At 39.0% G+C, this 27,551-nt stretch overlaps 1 protein-coding gene across 2 annotated transcripts; it reads right to left on the minus strand.

The window, feature by feature from the left end:
* Positions 1-25,176, minus strand: Ankef1 (ankyrin repeat and EF-hand domain containing 1). 2 transcript variants are annotated; one of them, XM_050134199.1, is made up of 11 exons: positions 25,017-25,176; positions 21,695-22,082; positions 18,090-18,289; positions 17,001-17,150; positions 16,269-16,392; positions 13,182-14,004; positions 11,710-11,936; positions 9,507-9,667; positions 8,500-8,637; positions 7,425-7,644; positions 1-86 (listed from the first exon to the last, which is right to left on the minus strand). In XM_050134199.1, exons 2-10 carry the CDS (start codon positions 22,038-22,040, stop codon positions 7,486-7,488), a joined length of 2,328 nt encoding a protein of 775 aa, XP_049990156.1. In that variant the 5' UTR covers positions 22,041-22,082; positions 25,017-25,176; the 3' UTR covers positions 1-86; positions 7,425-7,485. The 2 variants fall into 2 exon arrangements, with proteins under 2 accessions (XP_049990156.1, XP_049990157.1); XM_050134200.1 differs by lacking the exons at positions 1-86; positions 7,425-7,644; positions 8,500-8,637; positions 9,507-9,667 and having other exon boundaries at positions 11,805-11,936; positions 12,486-14,004.
* Positions 25,177-27,551: the final 2,375 nt, after the last annotated feature.

Here is a 27,551-nt window from a genome sequence, read left to right on the forward strand (position 1 = left end):
GGGAAACAGAGGAATCAAATTATTGGGTTAGCGACTATAATCTAAGGGAATCAGCCTTGTGTACCAGTTCCTCTTCAAAGTCTGACCTACGAAGACAAAAGGGAAACATCACCATTAGTAATCCTAAATAAATCCACAAGCATCACACACACTAATGGTTAACTCAGGATAAAAAAAAAATCTCCATCAACTTCCAGAATGCAAACAGAATATTTAGTTTTTCCTTGTTGCCCAGACACTGCTTGGTGTAGTAATAACTACTGAAGCCTATGAGGATGTTATCGTGAGGTGTTTTTTTTTTTTTTTTTTTTTTTGTAAATTTCCCTTAGGATCCATAGTTAAACACAAATCCACAAAATCATGCAGTCCATGGGAATGGTTAAAAAGATAACAATAAAGTTCAGTTGGCTCCTTACTTGAAGTTAGTGTCTCTATGTAGGTTTCTGAGATTCCCCCTTCTCTCTTTTTATACCACCCCTTGAATATAAGATGCAAATTCAGTGAGTCTCTTGGGCATCGTTTGTGGCTACACATCGAATTTCTTAAATTGAAAATTCAATATAAGTTGCTAAACTAACTTTACTGGGGCTAATTCATTTGTACCTAGCAGATGTATGATCTTATCCCAGAACATGGGGAAGAAATTATTTTTCTGTCTCTGATGTTTATAATTTTCAATGTCTAATAATCAAGTTTTAAGAAACCAGTGGGATTTGTGAATTGCTTTCTCCTTCTACGTAGCTGCCAAGTGAGTTTGCATTGCTATTCTTGTTCATTATTTTATCCTTAAGGATGTATACGACAAATTTGTAAAATCAAATTTATTTGAAACAGAAAGCATGGTATGCAAAAATGACCTCAAAGAATCACCTTCAAGATCTTTGCCCTCAAACTTTGCATTCCAACGCCTATCATTGGTAGAACAAATTACGGGTATCCTACCCTGGTTTCCCTTGCCAGCTACCCACACTGTGCTCAGCTGATGAAGGTGTAGGTTCACAGCTGCCTCCCTCTCTAGAGGATTGCTCTTGCTCACTAATCTCTCTCAAGTCTCACTTGGCTCCATGGTCCAGGGCTTCCTGTGAAGTTGAATGTGTGATTATGGGGGAGCATATGGCATATGAGCATCTTTATCTCTGTGCAGAATGGAATTAGAGAAAAGTAGAAATGGGAGGATGTTAGAGCCAGAGATAAGATTCAGGGACACAGCTCAGTGACTACCTTCCAATTACTTCCCAATAATCTATTCAAATTTTGAATCTGCCAATGAACTAAACTTTTTGGAGTTCCAATGGCCTGAGTGTCTCAGAAAAAGGACTCACAGAAATACACAGAAGTGTGCCTTAGTTCTTAGACTTCATTGTCCCTTCTTACCCCAAAAAAGTGATGATCAAGGCTGATTTTCACACCTTGCTTGCTAGGAGCCACTGCTACCCAGTCAGGTGATGATGGTTGTAAGGTTCTCCCGACCAGGAGCTAGCTTGTGTCTGAGGTCAGTGGTAACAGCCTAGCCTCTGCTGGTAAAATCCATCCTCCACAGTGTCACATGCAACAGATGGGAACCAATTCCTTTTTGAGCTCATATCCTTAATATTTTCTCCTGCTCCATCTTATCCTTTCTCTGACAAGACTCATCTGAGAACGTTTCCCTCCACAGATGACTTGCAGTAGCAATCCTCCAGTTTAATCTACACAACCATTCAGATACTGGAGGAAACTAACTTCTGAAGACAAAATAAAAAAACTAAATCCTTGGTCCACTATCCACTAAAACTGCCATGACTAGAATTAGTACTGATGTCTCATAGCAAGTACTGTTTGGCTATCTCTGATTATTATAAAGTAAACTAGATAAATATGTACATGCTTAAGTCACTTAAGCTAAAAATTTTATGTTTTAAATTCACCAGCGATGAGTGTGTATCAGCAAACTTTTTATGGCTGTGTGTTCCAGGTCTGGTCCTCTTCCTCTGCCCACTTTGGTTTCCCTCCTGCCTAATGGTTCCAGTGAACCACAACTGAGTACCAGCTGACACAGGACTAGTGCCCTGAAAGTATTAACACATCTGGCTGGATTCTGCAAGGTGGTCTAAGGCCACATAACTATTATCCCTTCTTTACGAATGATGAATCAGACTCAGTGACCAGTGGTACATGGCCAATAGACATACAGTTAGAAAATGACAACAGAGATTCAAATCTGAGTCTGTGGATAAAACTCACCATTTTAACTCATGTCTCCCTGGTATAAAATCAAATAAGTACCGTACACCATGTTACACATCAATTCCCAGTTCCTATATGCCTTCTACATGGTAGTTATCACAACCTTCATGGGACTACCCCTGGATATGGAACATCATTTCTTTAGCCCCTCAGTCTGTAGCTATTTATGGCTGATTCAGGAATCTAGACATCCAGATTTTTGTCGATGTTCTAACCACCCCTGAAAAGCCAACACCTGCTTGAACTCTTTCACTTGCCCATCCAGTGTCAACTTGTCTTGGGGTGCTTGCTCCCTTCTCAGATCACCTGCTCTTCAGTTCTTGACTCAAGAGTTCCTGGCTAGGCAAAGATCTAGACACTTTGATATTATAGACCATGGTACCAACCTTTTATCTATTAAAATAATGAATATGTTTATTACAAATGAGTGCATTTTCATTGTTAAAAATGAGAAAATACAAGTCAAACTTAAATAGAAGCTAAAACACAATTTACACCCCCAACCTCTTAAACCCGTAACAACCTAGAAAATTTCCATTTACATATTGTATAATTATGAGTCTGAGTTGTGATATAATCTGTGTAGTTATCTTTTCATGTAACATTGACAGACTTTACACCAGTAAAGCTTTCCTCTATGGAATAATCATTTTGCTCACACAGACTTTTCTACTCTAGCTTTGGAAGGTGAGACACAGCTCCCAGCTCCCCATCCTACTGCTTCTGATCATGAACCATTCGGTGTAACACCAATGTTGTTTCAGGGTATTGGTAGAACTCTGGCTTTGCTCTGTTTGGTTTTAGCATTAAACTCCACTTGACTATCATTGGAAAGCAGTTTTTTTTTTTTTTCAAATGCACTGCGCCACTGAAATGAAAATAAACATTTCGGATATGGGGAAAGAGTGCTGATAGGACCAGTATTCTCAGTTTATGTTTACAAATGGCTGTTTCTCCATATCACTGAGATGAAGATTTGATACCATGCATACATTTCTCTTGTTCCTGAATGCAAAAGCATTTCCCTACACATTCTAGACACAGGGAATTATGTAGATACTTCAGTAGACACCTTTGTTATTAGGAGTTGACATTTAATGGTTTCCGCTAGCAGAATAAGGGACAATTTAAGAATCAAGCAAAGCAAATGATTTTAGTAAAGGTTGATATAGAGAAGGAAATAGTTTTTTTCTGCCCTGTTGGGTTCAGCTCCTGAAGGTTTTGAATGGAAAGATTTTCCATGCTCTTAGATAGGTAGGATCAACATAGTAAAAATGACAATTTTATCAAAAGCAATCTAGAGATTCAATGTAATCCCCATCAAAATCCCAGCACAGTTCTTCACAGACTTTGAAAGAATATTCAAGTACATATGGAAAAACAAAAAACCCAGGATAGTCAAAACATATTTTGTACAATAAACGAACTTTCAGAGGCATCGCCATCCCTGACTTCAAGCTCTACTATAGAGCTATAGTAATAAAAACAGCTTGGTACTGTCACAAAAACAGACAGGTGAACCAATAGAATCAAATAGAATACCCTGATACCCTGTTATTAATCTACATGCTTATGAACACCTGATTTTTGACAAAGGAGCTAAAATTACACAATGGACAAAGGAAAGCATCTTCAGCAAATGATGCTGGCATAACTGGATGTTAACATGTAGAAGAATGCAAATAGATGAATATTTCTGCCCATGCATAAAACTCAAGTCCAAATGGATCAAAGACCTTAACATAAATGCAGCCACCCTGAACCTCACAGAAGAGAAAGTGGGAAGTATCCTTGAAACCCACGGGCACAGGAGACCACTTCCTAAATATAACACCAGTAGCACAGACACTGAGATCAACAATTAGTAAATGGTACCTCCTGAAACTAAGAAGCTTCTGTAAAGCAAAGGACACAATCAATAAAACAAAACAGTAGTCTGCAGAATACAAAAAGATCTTCATCAACCCCACATCTGACAGAGGGCTGATCTCCAAAATATACGAAGAACTCAAGAAACTAGACGTCAAAAAAACAAACAAATAACCCAATAAAAAAAGATGGGGTATAGATCTAAACAGAATTCTCTACAAGTTGTCAAATGCCCAAAAGGCACTTAAGAAATTGCTCAACATCCTTAGCCATTAGGAAAATGCAGATCAAACCAACTCTGAGATACCATCTTACACCTGTCAGAATGACTAAGATCAAAAACACGATGATAGCTTGTGCTGGAGAGGATGTAGGGTAAGAGGAACACTCCTCCATTGCTTGTGGGAGTGCAAACTTGTGCAGTCACTTTGGAAATCAGTATGAAGGTTTCTCAGAAAATTTGGAATCAATATACTTCAAGACCCAGAAATGCCACTCTTGGACATAAACACTCTTAGACTGAAAAGATACACACTCATATCACAAGGACATTTACTCAACCATGTTCATAGCAACATTATTTGCAATAACCAGAACCTGGAAACAGCCTATGCCCTCAAAGAATGGATAAAGAAAATGTGGTCCATTTACACAGTGGAATACTACTCAGTGGTAAAAGAAACAATGACATCTTGAAATTTGCAGCAAATAGATGGAACTAGAAAAATCAATTCTGAGTGAGGTAACCCAGACCCAGAAAGACAAACAAGATATGTACTTATTCATAAGTGGATATTAAACATAAAGGACAACCAACCTACAGTCCAAAACCCCCCAAAGTCCATGAAACAAGGAGAACCCTAAGAGAGACATATATGGTCATCTTGGAAATCAGAAATAGGCAAGGTCTCCAGAGTAAATTAGGCGTGAGTGGAAGGGGAGGAAGGAGGGAAGGAGATGGGGAAGGCAAATATGAGGGATCAGGAAGGTCAAGTTGGGGGAAAGGTCAAAGAGGGAGAGAAAAGAAAGAGATATTTGGATAGAGGGAGCCATTATGTAGTTAGTGAGAAACCTGGCACTGAGAAAATTTCCAGGAATCCACAAAGATGACCCCAGCTAAGAATCTAAGCAATAGTGGAGAGGGTGCTTGAACTGTCCCTCCCCTGTAATCAGATTGATGACTATTTTATAATTGTCATCATAAAACTTTCATCCAGTAACTGATGGAAGCAGATGCAGAGATCCATAGCTAACTAAGCACTGAGTCGAACTCCTAAAGTCCAGCCATAAAAAGGGAGGAACAATAATATGAGCAAAAGGGTCAAGACCATTATGGTGAAACCCACAGAAACAGCTGACCCAAGCTATTGGAAGCTCACTGACTCCAGACTGACAGCTGGGGAACCTGCATAGGACCAAAATAAGTCCTCTGAATGTGGGTGGCAGTTGTGTGGCTAGGCAGTTTGTGGGGCCACTGGCAGTGGAACCAGTATTTATCCATGCATGAACTGGCTTTTTGGAGCCCATTTCCTGTGAAAAGATACCTTGCTCAGCTTAGATACAGGGGAGTGGGCCTTGGTCCTGCCTCAATTGATGTGACAGATTTTGTTGACTCGCCATGGGAGGTCTTTTTGAGGAGTGGATAGGAGGTGAGGTGGGGCAAAGCGGGGGTGGAAGAGGGATGGAGAGGGAACTGGGCTTGGTATGTAAAAAATATTGTTTTTTAAAATAAAATAAAAACATTAACTATTACATACTATGCATAACTGTAAAAAAAAGAAAGGCAAACTTCACAGGTAAAGGGGAGGAGAAATGGCACTTGAGAGATAAAAAATGAACGTGTTTAGAAAATCTGAGAGTTCAAAAAGACAGACAGGAGACAGTAAGTGTACCGTAGTGTTTATCTACATAGCTACAAGTAGTTGCTACATTTTCTTTGGGGCTGTAAACCTCCCTGGAAAGGAGATCTGGAGTAAGTTTGCTCATGTTTTACTTGCTGTATTAGCTCAAGATAGAAGAGCAATTTATGACAGATAAGTAACCAATTTGAGTTTGGAGTTGTCTCCACAGTTACAGCCTATCAAGTAAGACATGCATGCATGAGTATTGGTTAAATTACCAAAATTGAGATAAGAGAATACCTTGACAAGTGGAGAAAAGGCATCTCGGGAATGGAACATGACAACATCAAAATATTATCTTATTGTTATTCTCAGTGTAGGGTTATTAATATTGGTGAATAAATTAATGGAAATGAAAGAAAATGTAGGTACTTTCAAAAATACTCCCCCAGACATCTCTAAGTGCACGGAGAGGAAACTGGAGGGCCTCATGATAATGTGTGATAGCAGCTCCAAATTCCAACTTCTGCTTTAATGTGGTACTGAAGAGTGCCATGTCACAGTCTTGGACCTGCTGTCTCAAACATAGTGCTTGAATATGTTCTTGGGGCACTGTTTGGGGAGCTCTTATAGACTCTCTGCAACTGTGGCTTAACTTAAAGAAATCGTTTTCTTGGGGGTCAGTTTTTTGAAATTGTCCTTGCTTCCTGACAAACCTCACTGTACTGCATGTTCCCACTCCCAGAGGAAGAGCCCCACCAACTTCCAGAATATTCTCTTTCAAATCATGAGACAAAATACACCTTTTCTTGCTTAAATTGTTTGGGCAGGTATTTAGGTTTCAGTGAGAAAAAGTAGCTAGATTCCATCTATTCATCCGCCCATGCATCCATCCTTCCACCCATGCATCCATCCTTCCATCCACTATCTATTCTACTGCTCTTGTCAGGCTCTGTGTTTAAATCCCTTTAAACACTTTCATGGGCATCACTTTTATGCTAAGCTCCTTATCTCCATGATTTTTTTATTAGTACTTGATTCTGCATTTTTAAGATACATCCTTCTTCTTTGATTCTCTCCAAACATATTAATGGAATATCTCTAGTCATTCTCATATAGCTTTATAGTATATAGAAATTTTGCTCAAATTATCAGCTATTACATGAAGACCATTTGGATGGTCCTTTCAAAATCATTATTGTTTGTTTTGTTTTTGTTTTTAATGTGGTTCTGACCTCACATTAGAATTATTTGTAATAAACATAATGGATCATATCTGGTAAACTATTGACAATATTTATAACTTCAAAGTGGCCTATTGCACTCTCAATGAAGGCTTGGCATTTATATGGAAAACCTGCCATTCACTGCAATATGAGAGAGCTGTATGATACAACTCAGGATATTTATTGCTATTACAGCACAAACTGATCTTTAGTAATAAATTCTTAGTGGGTGGAATGCTTTGACTTTGCTGGAAATACGTACTTTCTCCAAACTGTGGACTCTGGGCCACAAAGCACTAACCCCAGGAGGCAACTGCTGTGACTTAGAGCTTCAAGGATGCCTCCAGTGCTTGAGCTTTCTCCTTGATGTTCTTTTGGAAAGGCATCATGAAGTCTTCGAAGTCCACCTCATACGTGAATCTCTCCCTTCGCAGTTCCCTCTTCCTGATCAGATCTGCTGTGGTGGCTTCAGGACTCCAAATCTGAAATAAACAAGCCAAACCAAGATAGTTGTTATCATGTGATTTTCACTTACACATACTTTTGGTTAAGCATATGCTAGGCATGCACTCTATCAATTTCCTACCCTCAGCCTAGGCAGACTTCCCACAGTTTCAACCTGGAACTACCAAATACACACCTAAAGTGCACTTTACCGTTTTACTCTTTCTTACGACCTTACTGCCTATGTGAACATCACTATTTCTGATGAGGGCCACCTAGGAACAGAGATCAGAAATGCTCTTCAGTCCCTTCTCTAGTCACCTCTGGGCCAACTGCTTTGGAATGGTTTAGTTCCATGATATCAGAATACAAGGTCAAAGGAATTGGGAACCCTTTATGTCTAATGTGGAAGTCATAGCAAAAGGCAGAAATTGCTACTTATTCAGTGCAGCTGGGTGGGCACTGGAAAGATAATTTATTCCCCCAGAGATGTCTCTACTTGTTTAAGGGCAGATATTTTAGGAGACTAGTAAGTTTTTTTCAGCCTTGGTAGTCTGAAATTTCCAAGTAAGAACTGGTAGGGAGTAAGGTCTGAAAATTTACAACACCAACTGCTTCTGGAATATGACTGAACGGCTATAAGAAATGCCATTGACTAAAATAGACATGAGTCTTTTAAGGAAAATTAAATATTACTATGGAAATAATAACAAATGGAACCAGATACTGGGAATTAACAGTTGGCCTCATTGAGATGAATGTGGTAGAACCTGGCAAATGGACCTCCTCAATAGTAGCTGTGGAAAATGAATGTGGGCATCTGTTCAGACGATCTGTAGAGCCAGCATGTGAAAAATGACCTTATGAACTCCGCTATGTTATAGAATACTTACCCTATGTGGGACAAATGTGATATCGACCTTCTTCGTGTAACCACTGGTAATCAGGGAATTGAGGTAGACCACATTATCCTTGTGTAATTTCTTTTCCTCTGTTATTGCTGGAACAGCATAAATTGATGACAGTCTTTCCTGCAAAAAGTTTTTTTTAAGAGTATAAATTGCTAAAATCAAGCATTCATTAATATCCTTTTGTCTACATTTTACTTTGAAGTTTGGAAAGAAGGAAAATGCTAAAATTTGAGATAAGATAGAATATTATTAAGACTATAACTGTAGATGCGGAGAGAAAAATAGCTTGCATTGCTGGGCTTCACTTAATTAGTCATATCAGGGCCAAATAACAGAAATTTCAAGATATATATCCCTGATCTGTGGCTATTAATAGGATGGACTCCTACTAAAATGATAATGGTGTATGTGGTGGAGTTGGTGGAGACGCCATCACTGTGATTAGTCCATGACTAGAACTCTGTCCCCTCTGCCAAGTTCCTTTACCAACATCATCTACTGCCTATATTCCCCAGCCTTTCCAATGTAATGACATTAGGGCTTTCATGTCTTGACTTTCATTGATGTTTCTCTTCCTGACAAGGAATTCAGTGAACCGTCTGTACCCGCAATAATGCTTCCAGCTTGGAAATGCACACAGGACATCCTTACTAACAGCAATGTCTTCATTGACCTCTCTATGTTTGGTCGTATCACCAAATCTGTAGAATTTGGGACGACGTAGATACAAATTCAATACTAGTTTTTTTCAGTGTTCTAATCATTTGAGCAAATCATTTGTATGTTGTATGGATTCTGTTTACAATGGACACTTTGTAGAGTCTTTGGTAATGATTTTCTTGCTAGATATATCTTTATAATTATTACCCAAGATATATAGAGCATGCGCTTTTCCCTTGTTGTGCAATGGCATAACACAGTGCCACTGCCACCCCAAAACTTTAAGGATTTCCCATTACTATTTGGTAGTCAGCCTCTTTTTGTTTTACCTCCTCTTTCTTGATGTCCGTGCCTTCGGTCTTCAGTTTAGGAAGCTTGCCTTTCAGTTTTTGATTATCTGTTGGTTTAGGTAGGTTATCTATTTTTTCTTTTATCATATCAATTATTCTATAATCAGCGTATGCCTTTGCAACATCCATGGCAGCATGCCCTGTTTCAAACATAAAGATAAATTGAAAGTTATAATAATAAACCGATTTAATGATAAACCACATAGGAACAAATCAGTATGTTAGCATATGGTAGTTTGAGTTAACAAAGCATGATAGCTATTCTCCAGAGAGGACCTCACTACAAAATCCAAGTATATCAAGAGACATTTACTAGTACAACTTCCTTCTTAAATCTCTTAACAACATATGTAAAAATGTGAATGATAAATGTTATAATATTTTTAATATTAAATTTGTTGTTCCTTCCACCCCAACACATATTTTTTGTGTTTTTTTAATCATCCTGATTTTTGACAAAGAAGCAAAAAAATTATCAAATGGAAAAAAGAAAGCATATTTAACAAGTGGTGCTGGCATAACTGGATATCAACATGTAGAAGAATGAAAATAGACCCATATCTATCACCATGCACAAAACTCAAGTCCAAATGGATCAAAAACCTCAACATAATACCAGCCACACTGAACCTTATAGAAAAGAAAGTGAGAAGTACACTTGAATGCATTGGCACAGGGAACCACTTCCTAAATAGAACCCCAGCAGCACAGACACTGAGAGAAACAATTAATAAATGGGACCTACTGAAACTGAAAAGCTTCTGTAAAGCAAAGGACATGGTCATCAAGACAAAACAACAGCCTAGAGAATGGGAAAAGATCTTCACCAAACTCACATCAGACAGAGAGCTGATCTCCAAAATATACAAAGACCTCAAGAAATTGGTCACACATAATCCAATAAAAAAAATGGAGTACAGACCTAAACAGAGAACTCTCAACAGAGGAATCTAAAATGGCTGAAAGACACTTAAGGAAATGTTCAACATCTTTAGTCATCAGAGAAATGCAAATCAGAACAACTCTGAGATTCCATCTTACACCTGTAAGAATGGCCAAGATAAAAAACACTGATGACAACTTATGCTGGAGAGGTTGTGGGGAAAAGGGAACAAACCCTGTTTGTTGTGGATGCCAGTGTGGTGACTTCTCAGAAAATTAGGAAACAACTTTCTTCAAGACCCAGTAATACCACTTTTGGGTATATATCCAAAGGATGCTCAATTGTGCCACAAGGACATATGCTCAACTATGTTCATAGCAGCACTTTTTGTTATAGCCAAAACCTGGAAACAACCTAAATGTCCTTGACCGAAGAATGAAAAAGGAAAACGTGGTACATTTACACAATGGAGTACTACACAGCAGAAAAAAAAAATGATGATATCTTGAATTTTTCAGGAAAATGGATGGAGCTAGGAAACATTATTTTGAGTGAGGTAACCCCGACACAGAAAGACAATTATCACATGTACTCACTCATAGGTGGTTTTTAAACATAAAGCAAAGAAAGCCAGCCTACAAACCACAATCCCAGAGAACTTAGACAAGGAGAACACTGAGAGAGACTACATGGGAAGTAAAAAAAGACAAGATCTCCTGAGTAAATTGGGAGCATGGGGACCTTGGGGAAGGCTGAAGGGAGAAGGGGAGAGGTAGGGAGGGGAGCAGAGAAAAATGTGGAGCTCAATAAAAATCAATAAAAAATGATATTCTAAGTTTAGTTAGTGTATATACAAATAATTTATATTATGTATGTTTAAACATGTGACTTATCAATATATTTCTGTAATTTTGGTCCATATCCATTTTAACTAAAGTATTCTTCAGTAATCATCCAATTGAAGCATACACCAAGGATTAAGAAAAAAGTACTTACTCTAATATAACAGAAAAACTTTTTATTTGACCCTTAGAAATAAAAAGAACTCTGGGCTTGTAGTTCATGGTTATTTTCACATTACTACCCAGTTTATTTAACTTTACTTAAAAAAATGTAAGCCCACAAGTATTGCAAGCATCAGGGGTGTAGCCTTTAAACCAATGATTTAAAAATTGCTGGGTACAGACATGCTTCCCCAACATTTAACAAGGGCTTCTGTTTCTACAACAACAAAATCAACAGGATTCAGAATCTAAAATCAATCCCTCTTTCCCCTCAAACATCAGGAACACAGCATACCTTTTCTATTTTCAATCTGGAACTTAGCGCCAATATCAAGCAGGTATTTTACAGTGTCTAGTCTACAGCTTTCGATGGCTCTACATAAAGGAGTGGAGTTGTTGATTGACATAGCATCTATTGTAGCCCCAGATTTAACAAGTAGTTCAACAATGTCTTGCTGGCCAGCATGGCATGCGAAATGAAGTGGAGTCCACAGAAAATTATCTGTTGCATTAACATTCGCCCTGTATAATACGACAGATGCACTAATTAAGGATTCCAGTTGTTTCAAACAACATTGAAACAGAATCAAAGTAAAGAATTTCATGCAATTTTTCCCTTTTTAAAAATTATCAGTTGGAAGAGCTCTGAGAAAAGTAAACTATGTAAAATATTTTTTTATGTTTTAATATGCCCCCAAATGCTTTTGTTTTGCATTATTTCGCAGCCTTAATATATGTTTATATATAAAACATATGTATATATACATATATACACATACATACATATGTGTTGCTTAAAAAGTTACTTAGGTGCTGTTTTTGCAAAGATTAAAATCAAGGAAAATTCTAAATCCATTGCATTGGAAATAAATCTGAGCAAAGAGATAAAATTTGTAGTAGTCTACTTTGTTTCTGCTGTCTCTACATGATCTGAAGTTTAAATAAATGTTCATTATTTTAAAAATGTAAGCACTATAATGTATTATTTAAAATTATAGTCCTCATTAGAACTTCACTGCCCCAAAGTTATTTTTTAGTTACTCTGTCTTTTGATAATATGCAAATGAGTACCTTTAACATGAAACACCAGAGCATCATTAAATGTCTTTCTCGTGCATTTGCAATAATTGTGCGGATAAGAGCGTTGCATATTTTAACTCATTTAATCGTCAATGATTTTAGAGCTGGTCCTTTTAGAGCTGATTGTATACTTGGGGGAACGGAGGGATTCAAGTGTTCAGAAACTTGCTTCCAGTTGCACAACTGTTGCTGAAGGGGCAATTAAACCCCACAATGGTTGTAGTTTTAAGAGAGAAATGAAAAGACCATGTTTTAAAGGTCTTTACAGATTAAGCAAGGCGACTGTTCCTGTTTGGAGGTGGATGACGGGAAATGGAGAGGTAGGGATATCCTGTTACCCTGTCTGTTGTCTTTTGTCACTGGCAGCCGTTCCACTTGTTTTGGCTGTGGTCCTCCGTAAAAGAAGGGGAAGACTGAGATGTGCTTCACATCATCTCACCTTGCGTATGGCCCTAAATGCAAAGCTGAGTTGTCCCATCCATAGCAAGAAGCCAGAGACCGCAGCTACAGGACATTTCCAACCCAGAATGAAGTGTGTTTGCCCTCCCTTTGTGATCATCTTGATGGGTTACTGTCTTTGTGTATCCACAATCCCATGCGTCCCACCGCCTTGCCTGCATCCTTGTCAGGTCATTGGCTGTCCACTGCAGGGAAGGAAATGAGAAAACCCCAAGCCCTAAAGCATACCCCCTTTCAAGAAGAAACTTGACCACATCCATGTTGCCACTGGCACACGCTGTCATGAGTGGCGTCTTGTAAGAACTATCCTTCATATCCACAGGTATTCCTGCCTCGAAAGCCTTTTTCAGAGAGGCCAGGTCTCCTGCCTTGGTGATAAAATTAATATTTGCGAAGACCTTCCCGGGACCATCGATGTACCACTCGGAATCGTCCTGGATGGGGTGCTCAGGAGGGTGGTCCCGGTTGAACCTGCTGGCGTCGGTGACGTTCTGGTAAGTCTCGATCATGTAGTAGGGCGGGCCCCCGTCTATCCGCCGCGGAAAGGCGTTCTCCGGAATGGTGCAGATCGGGAGAGGCAGAACGAACTTGCCTTTCTTTGGCTTTTTGCCCAAACCCTTTCTCTTTTTCTTAGGCCCGAAAGATCCCAAGACGTAAGACTTACTTAAGTATTTGGTTCCCTTAAAGAACTCATTAAGGTTGACCCCGCCTCCCCGGCTTTTTTCGTGCATTTGAGCAATGGAAAGCAGCTGCTCAGAGGTGGCAAAGTCTTGCCTCTCCTCCAGGGTCGTCACGAAGTCGTCTTTGCTGACCACGCCATCGCCCCTATCCACGAAGGAAAAGGCTTCCCGAAGGAAAGCCTCGTGCTCCGCAGACCAGTCGTGTAGCCTGAGGGCCCAGAGTGGGTTAGGATTTTTGACTCCAGGCTTCGCGAGTTTAGCTGCAGTCCTCTCTGCTCTGCGTATCTCCTTGCCTGCAGCTTTGAAGCCTCCATCTTTTGCGACAGCCCGGGGTGTTTTATGTTCCAAATTTTTCCATTTTAGGTCACATCCTAAAAAAGAAGCATCGTTGTTAAGAATATGCGAAAGTTATCTGCTTGCCCCCACAAAATGACACTCCCAACTATTTTCTTGAGTTCATGCAGTCAGATGTTTTGTCCTTAAAACTGATGTATAAAGAACATACTTAGCCACTGTAATTACCAAAACAAATAGCAATTCATTTTCCTGAGAGCTTCACTTGAGTGAATTCTGAGAGACAAGATTACTGTATGTATCTGTTCATCTGTATCCCTGTAGATAGAACTTAGGTAACCAATATCATTAGATGGGGTATTTGCAGGGGAGGTGTTGCTAACAGGCAGAGGGAGGGTGTCCTGGAGCTCAGTAATAAGACTCTGCATCCAAAAGCTTTCACAGGAATCCATCAGTTCAGAATACAGCAGAATGCCTGGGTCTTTATTTCATACAAAATATTTTGCAAGCTTAACCAATATTTCACATTTTCTCCATTAATTGAAGGTAATTTATACTAATTGGCTGTTTTTTTGGTAAGACCATGCAAACAACCTTAACAGCTGAAGAACTAAATTGTTTAATCAAAGTTGAGCATTCCAGACTTGTGTTTGTACACAAGATAAATATTAAAATTTGTTATTTTACCTTCTTGCTCAAAATAATAAGATAAAAATTAGTAAGTCTGAGCATGTGTAACTATATCAAGGAATCTGTTTATTGCTACCAAGAAGGCTGTAATATTTTTTTAATATCTCAAGATTGAGATATTAAAAATCCATTACATAAATAAGTCAATCCATGAAAATATTGTTTCTGTTTTTTTAAATCTATGTACATTATTATAGAGGCAGACTAGGCAGCTATTTTGCCTACATGATATAATAATACCTCAAGGAGGTAGGTGACAATGAAGGTTCAGACAGTTTTACACTGGACACTTAAGAACAGGCATTTCCTGGGAGGGTGGCTGGGACAGTCCCAGGAGGAACTCCACAGCACGGGGGTGCCATAGACAAGCTCCTGCATTCACCTGACTATCTTCCTTCGCATTCACCCCAGAAATGAGGGTGGAGAGATTTTAAACACACCTTAGCTTGCCCTCCTCTTTGGAAAACCTTTTAGTGGCTAAAGGACCAGCGTTCCCTCTGATCTTGTCTGAACTTCCAAACACTCCACAGACCTCAGAGCATTTTCGACATTCATCATGGAGTCAGGCCTTCATTCTTAAGCCAAGCTCTGGCCCTTTGCTCCTCAGGGTTGCATCCCTGTATTGCATCCTAGGCTACATTATCAGTGGAGTGCATTACGGTGACATCTGTCACAGTAGGAAATCATTCACCATATTACAGATGATTAAGATCGACTCGTCCTTGAAAAATCATGAATGTTTAGAAATCTGCATGGTTAAAACTGAAATGACAGAATAAAATCCTGACGGCGGCAGATTTAAAAATAAAACTAGACAGGTTTGGGCAAGAATTGCATGGGGGAGTTTTCTCCGTTAAACAGCTTATCACTGGGAGAGATATGGGCTCACAAAAGCAAAACCAGGTCAACTATGCTGTTAGTCATATATGGTAAGGGCTCTAAAATTTATTTGTGGAGGACAGAAAAAAACTGTTTTAGTATACAGATGTATGAAATTTTTCCATTTTTCATAAACTAGAAAAAAACAAAATTCAACTGAATGCAAATGAGTCTGTACTGGAATTAAGCTTTTGATGTATACTCAGTGCGTAACTGACAAGGAGTGCATCTATGTTTAACCAACTAGTCAACATTTCACTGAAAGGGGTTTCCAAGCATACTGTGCACTGGATAACCTGTTCTCTAGCTTCAAGACAATCTAAATGTTGAGTGTTGTTTACACTGAAAATAGTCCATAAATCTTTTCATTTTGTTTTCTTTCCCAGAAAGTATTTCCATTATAACTACAATTTACCCAGAAATGTTATTTTAATTTGACATGCATTTTAAAAACAGATTAAAATTTCAAATAAAATAAAATTAGTTTCAATGTTTTTCTTTCTTGAGATTGATGTTGAGACTCTTAAAATATGAATATTAATCAACTGTAAGCATGTTAGTATTTAGTTAACACATGACAATCAAATCCCTTTGGATTTAGGTTTTAATTCCTCTTAGTATTAGAGTCATAATTCAGTGGGCAACTGTGTGAGAAAAAAAATTCAACTTTCATCCTGCATAGGGTGAGGATTGCTGGGGACTGAAAATTAAGTTGAGAGTAAGTGAGAGGCCCGGATCCTCTAATCATTTATGAGCTATCAGACAGTTTTACCTCGCTGGGCTATGTATTTACAGCAGTCTGCAAAGCCACCCATGGCAGCGTAATGAAGTGGTGTGTTCCCGTTCATTCCAATCAGCCCCATGTCTCCGTTGTAGGCAAAGAGGAGCTTCAATATCTACACAATAAAAAGGGAGTGGAAACATAGGAATGCTCATTTACTATGAAAAGATTGGCAGCCAGACCTCTGCTGTCCAATCTACTGTCTATTACCACATGTGGCTGCTGAAAATTCTAACTGAAATGAAATTTTAAAGTTCAATTCTTTAGTCTTCTTAGACACATTTAAAGTGCTCAAAGGCCATATATGGGCTAAATGTGCTGGTGAACTATAGAGGGTTTTCATCATTGCCCAAAGTTCTGTGAAACAGCCTTGTCACAGATGACAGAAATAGCCAGGCATCCGTGGCTATCAGAGGGATAATGCAGCATTGTTCTGGGTGGCAGGGATTTTAAGTGTCATAGTCAATTACATAGAGAAGTAATACTAGCACTATTCAGTGAGTAAGTGAGCAAATATATGCAGAAAAGTTAGCAAATTTATAAAATTATAAAGACCTGGGATATGTAGTCAGAGTAAATTTTTATATTTGGAAAAATCAAGATAAAACAACATAAGAATCTGAGAAAACATACCTGCCTTAGTGTAAGCAACATGAAAAAAGAGAGTGGGAGAAAAGAAAGAAGTCTTTAACAGTCAAATTTAAAGCAAAAAGCAATTATTACATCAAAAAAGCCTCCTTTGGCAGCAAAATGTGCAGCGTGGTGCCTATCATTGTCAAATGCATTCACTTCACCTCCTCTTTCCAATATGCCTCGAACTATTTCCAGTACCCCTTCTCTTGATGCTTCCATCAGAGCCGTGCGCCCTGTAGACTGGACATGAAACAAATCAAATGATGATTATACTTTTATGCATGATCCATACTCAACACAAACTTGGGTTCAATTCACTGGGTCTTGGCTTTATGTGAAGAAGTTTAATGGTCTATGTTTTTATTGGTTTCACCTATAAAGGAGGAAGCATTCAGTTAGCACTGTGTGTGACTGTCTGAAATGGAATCTGAAAGCCAGAGTCAAGGTTGCTCTGCATACCCCAATAAGAATGTCATGCAATCAAAACCTATTTCTACATAGAAAACAGAGTATAAAAAGGGGGGGAAGCATGTTAAAACTTGGCAGCATTTATTTCTAATGAGAAAAAAATCTCTTTCTGAATGTCTGGAAATGATAATTACAAAACCTGAAAAGCCCAAATTAGCCAGCTCAGGAGAGGAATCAGTATATGAGAGGCAACAAAATTCTCTTTCTATGGAAATAGATTTTATTGGGTACCAATGATACCCTTTCTGTTTTCTATAGTGATATTCTGCCTATGAATAATTAGGATCAATTTACAAATACAATTAGCAAAGAAAGTATAGAATGACAGTGATGTAAGGACAAAGTATATCATCTTCAGCACTTTGAGTAGAGATGAACAAGCTAACAGGACAAATTTTATCATCTCTCTTTTCCATCGTCCCACCCCTGCCTTTCCCTATTTATTTGTGGGAAAATAGAGTCTCACTATACCAGTAACCCTGGTTGACTTAGTATGTGTAGACCAAGCTGGCCTTGAACTCACAGAGCTCTGTCTGCCTCTGCCTCTCAAGTGCTAGAACTAAAGGCAGGTGCCACTATGTTGGGCCCCAAGTTTACCTTGATTAAGTATGAAACAAAACAAACAAAAGTACTACCACCACAAATACACCCAACCACATGACTGTGTAATAAAGTAGAATAAAGAAATATTAATCACAGGGATAGTCATACTGAGTTGATGGCATTAGGATTGGCTCCTTTCTCCAAGAATGTCAGGCACATATCCTTTACATCATGTGCTTCTTCACAAGCTTTGAGGAAAACTGGCTTCCCTTCAAAGGTGAGGTTGTTGACGTCCGCACCGTGATCCAAGGCAATCAGCGCACAGCGATAATGCCGCTTGGTGGGCAAAATGCAGTAAAACAAAACACCTGAGGAAAAACAGTTCCACCGTGAGAACTCCTGGTCCAGTGCCAAGTTGCCAGCTCTGAAATATACATACATGTAACATTACATGGACTCCAAAGGTTATATTTAGTAATACATATTTGTACACACACATATATACATATATATGCATACATTAATAACTAATGAATGAAAAAGAGGCCATAAATTTGAAGCAGAGTAGAGGCATGGTATATGGGAGGGGGTTTCAAGGCAGAAACAGCAAGGGATAAACATTATAATTAAACTAAACTAAAATCTTAAGAAAAAGGAAAAATTAAAAATTTATTATATATGAATCAATCTATTTAAATCTGTATATATTTGAATGCATGTATGTACATATGTGAGCTTGGAAGTTCCTTGGGTATTCTGAATTCCATTTGAACCCATGCTTAGAGGGAGCAAGCTCTTGATTTCAGAGCCATAAGAAGAAAAACCAAAGCTGCTCTGCCATCACGGTAATCACTTTGCTCTACCCAAAAGAGGAAAATGCTAAATTTTCACACTTGGGAACTATAATAACACTCTATATCAACATACTACATACAAAAAGTGTACTATACACAAGAGAGTGTTCCAGTCCTGACAGAGTGGTGTTAAGCAAGTTGTAGGTAAATAAATGATAAACTCCAAACTGACTTTGTAATGGGCTCACCTCCAAAAGGAGCTTTATTCAAAAATGAGCAATAGCCCCAAGGAAAAAGGCATATGACCTATGAAAAAGACACCTATAAAAAAGAAAGATAGGGAAATGGATAATAAAAGCAGGTAAATGAACATTATTTAAAAACATACTAATGAAAATGATTGGCTAGCCTGTTTTTATATTAGCAAAGAAACTGAATAAAATGCATTCAAAAATAAAACACGAAGACAAACATACCAAAAAGGACTGAAGAGATTAGAAGACAGATAGAAAGAAAAGACTGGATGGAGACAACAGGACTCAAGGAACAATATTAAAGAGTGAAAGTCACATTAGAAGCAGGAAAAGGATCTTCATCTGTTCAACTATGTTTATAGCAGCATTATTTGTAATAGCCAGAACCTGGAAACAATCTAGATGCCCCTCAACTGAAGAATGGATAAAGAAAGTGTGGCACACTCACACATTAGAGTACTACTCAGCAGTTAATAAAATAATAACATCTTAAATTTTGCATGCAAATGGATGGAATTAGAAAACACTATCCTGAGTGAAGTAACCCAGACCCAAAAGATGAATATGGTATGTCCTCACTTGTAAGTGGATACTAGCTGTGAACAAAGGACATTGAGCCTATAGTTCATGATGCTAGAGAAGCTAAGTAACAAGGTGAACCTAAAGAAAAACATATATAGTTTGCAATGATGGGTTTTGTAACTCAGAGCTCAAAGCCTACAGCCTATGTCATATCATTTTAATGGCCCATTTAAATATTCTGTTTTCTTGATCTGTAGAAATAGTAGAAATTTAGAAGTGTAGTCAGTCAAACTTCAAGAACCAGGAAACAGGATGTCAATGTCAGAGATTATCCTGGAATAAACAAAGAGGTGCCCTCTCAGCTGAGGTTGGGCAAGCCAAAAAACGGTTCCCACAGAAGGAAAAGACAGGGGCCTTGTGTTAAACTTACAAGGTTATGTGTAAAAAACACATTACATTTATTTTAATTTATGTTTTGTTTCTTCCCCTGTGACTTATTATTTTTCCAATATGTTCATATTTCCCAGTACTTTATTAACTTAATACTAATATGAATGAACATAAATATTACCCATATGGCTGTTGCATTTGCTGTAAATATTTATTTGACCTTGTTCCCAATTTTACTTCACATTTTTAGATTTTTATGTTATATGTCTCATACTGATATATTCTGTTTGATTTCTATATCTAGGTTCCAAATTAAGAAAAAAACTTTTCTTCATTACAGTGTTTTTCAGAGTTTGTTCTACACAACTTAAACTGTGCTTGAGTCCCGTAGAACAACTCCTTCATAGTCAAATATACACACAAAATTATTTTGACTTTGTCTAGCAGGAACAAAGGAGGATGCCTCCCTTAGTTTGTTTTGTTCAATGGTTATCTAATGGATTCAGCAGTGGGATCAATTTTACATGTACCACTTTTAATATACCAGTGATTCCATAGGTCACGGAAGGCCCCTCAGAAAATGGTATTCAATGAAACATTGAGGTGAGTGGGTTCTCACTCTGTAGCCCTGGCTCAACTGAGGCTCACTATGTAGACCTGGCTGACTTGAAGCTCACTCTATAGACCAGGTTGGCCTCAAACCGTTATGATCCTTTTGCCTCTGCTTCCAAGTTGGTGGGATTTCAAGCAGTGGGCCACCATGTTCAACTATTCTATGAAGCCTGAACAGCTGTGTTTTCAGTCTTTAAAAATTTAAACTGTATTTGACCTCTCAATGTATCTGAAGTTTATTTTGCTATGTGGTTCTAGTGCAAGTCATATATCAAATATCAAGTTGGCGGTGAGTTATGAAATAAGCTTTCCTCCTGTCAGAAAATATTAACAATGTAAAATGGGATTCATTTCTTGAGTGTAGATCAGTGTCGATGAATTTGTAGTTGTGACAATCCTCTGGGACAATTGATTCAATCTACCATTTTATATTGAGTCTGTTTGTAATTATCTTGTTAATTTTCATGAGGCTGGTTCAACTATGAACTGAATCTCAATTAGCTAAAAATCCCCAGATCATGTCTTCGAGAAAGATACTGTGGAATTACACATGCAATAATTCTGCCATGTATAGTATTTCAAGTTATATTTCCAAGTTGTTAAAAACTGACCTTACCTTTGGCAGGTAAGCAAAATCTACTATAGTTTTTTAGGATATCAAATGCAGTCCTTTTTATACTAACCTGGGAACCAGACAAAAGTCTACCTAAGTCCTAATTCTAACAAATCATGGTCTAAAATGTAAGGAATGTGTCCATCTAAACAAGATTTTACCCTTCACTAAAGGTGATTAAAATACTAGCTGCACACGTAATGCTGAAAGAATCTACTGAGCCAGTCGTGAGGTCCCTACTTTTAATCTCATTATTCTGAGAGCTTCATACAAGATGAAAAAATTCAAGGTTAGCCTGAGCTGAGATCCAGTCTCAAAAGTTAAACAAAAAAGAATAACAAAAGAAACCATCAAATATAGTTCTAGCTAGTCGCTCTTAAATGAGTGACCTTCAGAACTTGTTTCCCTATGATATTCCCAAAGTGCTGCAGGTTCTGAGGAAGCGATATCTTTCAGCACAGCAATGGGTACTGAGCCTTTTCCTTTAGATCTTATTTCCCTTCTAAAGCCAAGAAATGGGAAAAGCCTCTTTCTTGCTTTCTGGCTACAAAGTGAGTGCACCTGCTGATTAGAATGCTGAAGTTTTACCTTTGCCTTCATTATCAACGATCGTCATATCAGCTTTGGCTTTGGCTAAAATTTCCATGGACAACTCATGGCCCAGCTCCGCAGCCCTCATGGTAGGGGTACAGCCCATGCGGTCTTGCACATCAGGGTGAGCGCCGAGTCCAAGGAGAAAGCTAACCATGTCAATGTCATTGGAAACTGAGGCTAAGTGGAGAGCACTCAGACCATCAACAGGTTCAGTGAAGTTGATTAGCTCGGGGTATCCAAGTTTGGTCAACTTCTCTATCTGCTTCTTGTCTTTGTTGCGAACACACTGAAGAACTCTGTAGATCTGTAAGTTCTCAAGTCTCTTGTCTGCTAAAGCCATGTTAGTCACTTCTTAATAATTCTTTCTGAACTAAGACGAAAACTGCAGAGCAAAAGGGAAAACAAAGAAAGGTTAACTGTCATTGTTATTAAGTTACAGTACGTTAAAGCTCAGAAAAGAGGTTTTGAAACAGATAGGATTTAGTTTAATCACTTCTAGAAAAAATTATACGTAACTTAAAAATATGCAACTGGTATAACATTAAACTATTTCAATTTTCCCAGACTAATTCTAGCTTACACTTAACCTCTCCTCATTGCCATGGTGTTTACATGTGCTGTGAAGGAAGTGAAGTTAACTATATCGTAAGCATGAGGATATGAGTTCCCATCTGTGGCCAGCACCAGTTATTTTCCCTTCATTGAAGTGTAAATCTCATTTAGTGAGGTTCACTAAGAACATGAGTCCATTGGGCTGTGTGAGGCCCACAAGGTAGGAGCATATATAAGGAATGAGTGGTCGCAGACAGCGTTGGAGAAACCAGGAATGTTAATCATACAGGGTTGTCTTCTCAAAGGACATTAATACCTGTTTTCCACCCAGAAGGCTGGGAGTGGATATTGCTAATTACCGGTGACCTTTGCTATCTATAGAGCCAGGCATCACCCAAATCCTCCGGAATGCTTATCACAGACTCATCTTTCCATAGACATTATCTGTAGCATTTTTTTCTGAGTCAACAGAACCCACCCTTAGGGGAGATGTCACAGGGACTTTATAGCCTGCTGACTTCAATGCTGTATCCTTCAGAGACTACAACAGATCCTAGGCCCTTAAGCTATAGAACTCATCTTCATGGTGGAGATCATATGTTCTTTGCAAAAGAGTCTCAATGTAATATTGCCTTAATTTTATTGTGTACAGGTGATCGGGATAATTGTTATAACCAGGAAAATTCCCCCCCCCCCCACCAAATTGTACTGGATTCATATATGTCTAAAACAAACTAATCTGGTGTCAAACTCCAGAAGTTTTGACTCAGCATTGGCTAAGTCATGGTGACCCAGGTTTTATTTGCCCCCACCTTTTATCAAATCTAACTTCCTTCTTTGGTATGCCTTATGTTGGCACCAAGTAGCTAGCCTTATGTCCTATTACTTCCACAACAATCTGTGAATTCTATTCTCGAGCTAACATGTGCAATGGAGAGATTCTATTTTATTACAAAATTATCAAGTAGACACATTCTTTTCCCCCACCTCAATCTGGCTCCTTCACCAACATGTTATAGGGCAGTGAAGTACACCATTGTTCTTTGTTCCTTCTTCCTGTCTCCATAGGCAACCAGGCTAGGCTCCATTGCCTATTTCTTCCTTTATCACTGCCTATTCCTCTACTGTAATCTTAGCTGACACTTCTTTTCTTATGACTGACATCTCCTTTTTGGAGTGTCTTGGTAGATAGAGCACAGGCCTCTATTTTATCCTTGGGAGCTCTGTGACTAGTGCCATCTCCTTACGTTTATCCTAATTTTCAGCATCTGAGTCTTTTACTCTCAGGTTTGTGTAGCCTCCTCATGAGCTCTCCCCAGACGGAAAAGGACTATTTGTCATCTGTAGCTGATGGGCTTCACTAACGTGTCATAGCCAAGGGCCAGTTGACACATGCTGGGGGAGAATGAGCATTTCTTTTTCAGGTTGTGACCACTGGTAAGTTGTCTATGTTCCAGCAGATGGAACATAGATCGTGCCTATACAGGCAACCTTATTTGGACAAAGTGGAATACAAAACAATAAAATAAAAATGATGACAGGAAGGGTGACATGTTGGGAAATATCCAGGGATAGCTGAAGGGGGGGGGGAATGGAGGGTGGATACAGTCATAATATATTCCATATATGTACGAAATTCACAAAGAATAGTTTACTTTTAAAAAGTAACATCATCATTGCAGAATATATAAAATTACCTTGACCCCCATTTCTTCCCGTTTCTAATAATGGTATCAAAAGCCATCCACTTACTCCGATCACATCACTAGAGTTACGTTTCATTCTTTTTTCTTCTTCACAGACACCTCCACTCAAAAATCATCAGCAAATCTCATGAGCTCTGCTGCTGGTATATATCTCGATATCAACCTTGTACTATTGCCCTAGGCCAAATCTTTGCCAGACTTCCTGTTTGTCTCTCTACTTATTCCATTCTTCAGACAACTTCAAGGAAAAAAGTCTTAAAAATGTAGATCAGATAGAGGCATTCACACTTTTGACTCCAAATTTTTTGGACGATTTTCTTTTAAATTGCAAAGTGTGTGTTCAATGTCCATACATTCACCACTTAGGGGTTACCAATAAGGCTACCAACACTTGCATGATTTCATATCTATCCATCCCTTTATCCTCTGATTAAGCTCAATTCTTCATGCAATTCCAAGTACCGACACATTTTAATATACATACCCTGAACTTGAATCTATTTTTTCATATTTTTAAATTTTTTTAAACAATCTTTTTCATTTTCCATACCAATCCCAGTTCCTACTCCCTCTCCTCCTCCACCCTACCCACCTCCCCCCATCCACTCCTCAGAGAGGATGAGGCCTCCCATGGGGAGTCAACAAAGTCTGGCACATCACTTTGAGGCAGGACCAAGACCCTCCCCCACCCCGTATCTAGGCTGAGCATGAACTCGAATCTATTAGGTATTTGGAGTCCTTTTCACATTTTGACTATAATATGAAAATTCCAGCCTGATCTACAGAGTGAATTCCAAGAGAGTCAGTTCTACATAGAGAAAGTCTATCTTGAAAAAAAAAAATATATTTAAACTGTGCTTTTTTTGTCTTTCCCATTAGAATATGGTCATCATGGAACATAAGATTTATAATACTGTTATTTCTCTATGCCCTAGAACCTGAATTATAAGGATGCATTTAATGAGTACTTTCTCAATACTTAATAGATTCAAGCTAAAAGAATTGAAGAAGAAGCATGAAAGAATGTTCCAGGGTTTCTGGGTTGAACCACTAGATACCTGTCTCTGAAATGGGCTGCTCACAGTGGGCTCCACATTGGTCAGGAAAAGTAGACAGCCCTTTGACATGCTGAAAGGATACACAAGCTGATAGCCAGTTTTGAGACGTCAGGAGAGATGTCTGATCCAGGTCCGTGGTGGGTGATGAGGTCTTCAGCAGTAACAGGGCATCTGAAATGGGGTCAAGGAGAGCAGCCATCAATATCAAAGCTATAACACCAAGCCATTCCCTGTCCTCCTCCTTCTTCCCTTTCCCCTTTTGCTGCTGAGATTTCAGGACCCGTATAGCTGAGAAACTGGTGTCCTCTTTCCTTCCAGTAGGCCCCGATACGGTGGACGAGGAAACCAGAGAATGGAGTTTGCTCAAACCTTTGAATAAACAGTCTCCAAGTAAACCCTGGGTCTATCACCCATCTGCCTTTGCAGCATGGCTTACTGACTCTCATTTCAGATACATCCATAACTCACTTGCGGTATGGTTTCATACTCCACATATATACACATAGATATGGAATATAGAACAAGGTACTGTTAAATGACTCTACTGAAGCAAGCCTGCCTTATTTGTGAGGGCAGGAGCTTCGCAATCAGACACTTTGATGTTGCCTGAGTCCATTTACTAAAACAAAAATACTTCCCCCAAACACAAACAACAAAAACTGACATCATGGTCCAATCAAGCTTTGATCATGGGTTCAGCAGGTCCTGAGTCAGTCTTTGGGTTGGAAGACAGTGGCATGTAATTACAGTGTTTTGTCTTGAGTCTTTTATTTGAAGTCTGAATATTCTTAAATTATATTTTAAATACCCACCCCTTTCTGCTCTTCCCTTCTGTATGCTTTCTGATGATTTTCCAGGGGCGTTTTCAATTCACGGGGAGATACAGAGACCTTTCAATTCTCCACATGGCCCATAAGAGGGGTGACCCATTAGGAAACTGGATGGAGCTGCACTTGACAGAGGGGTATAGTAGAGGGAAGTCTACTGTGATCACCCCTCCTCTGCATCCATTTCACCCACGGGTTGCATCCACATAAACTACAATAGCCTGTTTTTGGTGATTTAATCTGTGAACTGGGGATTACACAACGGTTGTCACTTTGTGGGGCGGGATGAAAAGGAAACGAGAATTGTTGCAAAAATATTTAGACAAGTCCTTCAGGACACGCTGGCTGTGAATAATCACTACCTCTATGGATTTCATTTCAGTCTACCCAACGGCGAACGTACATTTGTGGGCTTTTCTATGGTATCTTCAGTTTTGAGTCCCAGAAAAACTTCAGAGATGAGAAGGGAGATGTCTTTTCACAGCAACGGGTAGGGTACCAATCTCACCTTTTAGTCCTAGAGGCGATCAGGAGCCGGATATCTCAGAGTAACTGAGTCCCTGGTCTTGTGAGGGCCCCTGTTCTCTGTGGGCTGGGACTGGCCCCAGCCAAAGCCTTCGGCCCCAGTATTGAATGGTGTCCCTTCCGGCAGAGCAGGCCAGTCTGCGCGAGCAGCGAAGGGTGTGTGTGTGTGTGTGTGTGTGTGTGTCTGCCAGGGTGCGGCCAGGTGATCATAGGAGGTTAGATGCCGCCGCCAGGCTGGGCCCACTGTGAGCTTCACCCACGCACGGCCTGCTGCCAGGGCAACCACGCAGGTGCGCGGCTGGGCGGAGCTTGCCCTAGGCCCCGCCCACCGCTTGTCGCTCCAGTCGGAATGCTTCTAGAAGGGAAAGTTAGGAGTGAGCCACCAGGAAGCCACCCTTTGTTTCTGTTCACCCACCTTCGCCTGCCCTCAATCAAAACCAAAAACAACAACAACAACAACAACAACAACAACAAAAAAAAAAACCGCAGAAAAGTAAAGCTGCTTGGGGTAAATAGTAATAATTAAATACACAATAGTTTACTGTGTAATAGTAAGTAAAAGTGAAAGATGCAACAAATTGTGCAAACAAAAATGATTTTTTGTGTATACATTCCTAAAATTATTTAAACAAAAATAGGAATAAATATGGAAAAATTTCATTTCATGGCAACGCCTTCCCTCCATACACACACACACCATTTTGGAGGCAAATTTTGAAACTGTTTATGTGAACGAATAACCTGTATTATTTAAATGTTTATTTTATGAACACAAGTGTTTTCCTGCAGGCCTCTGAGTCACTATTTGCACACAGTGCTCACAGAGGTCAGAAGAGGGTGAAGCTTTCCACTGAAATTGGAGTTACTGAAGGCTGTGAGTCGCCACGTGGGTGCCGGAAACAAACCCACCGGCCCTCTGCAAGAACAACAATGCTCTTAACCACTGACTCATAACTTTAACCTACACTTTCATGGTTAAAAATAAATAATTTGAAAAAGTTTCTAAATAAAAGTTTAATGGTCTGTGTCACCCAAGCCATCTTATCTACCACAGAGATAATGCTTTAAAATATTTTAAGGACTATTACACAGAAAAATACTAGATGATATATAGATAGTATGAAGGACATAAAAAGCAACGTGACTGAAGAAAAAGAAAACTGGGAAAAAATGAAAAAGAAAG

This window comes from Alexandromys fortis, unplaced genomic scaffold, assembly GCF_014885135.2.
Source record: "Alexandromys fortis isolate MF-2015 unplaced genomic scaffold, M_Fortis_MF-2015_v1.1 scaffold_6, whole genome shotgun sequence".
Classification (NCBI taxonomy): Eukaryota; Metazoa; Chordata; class Mammalia; order Rodentia; family Cricetidae; genus Alexandromys; species Alexandromys fortis.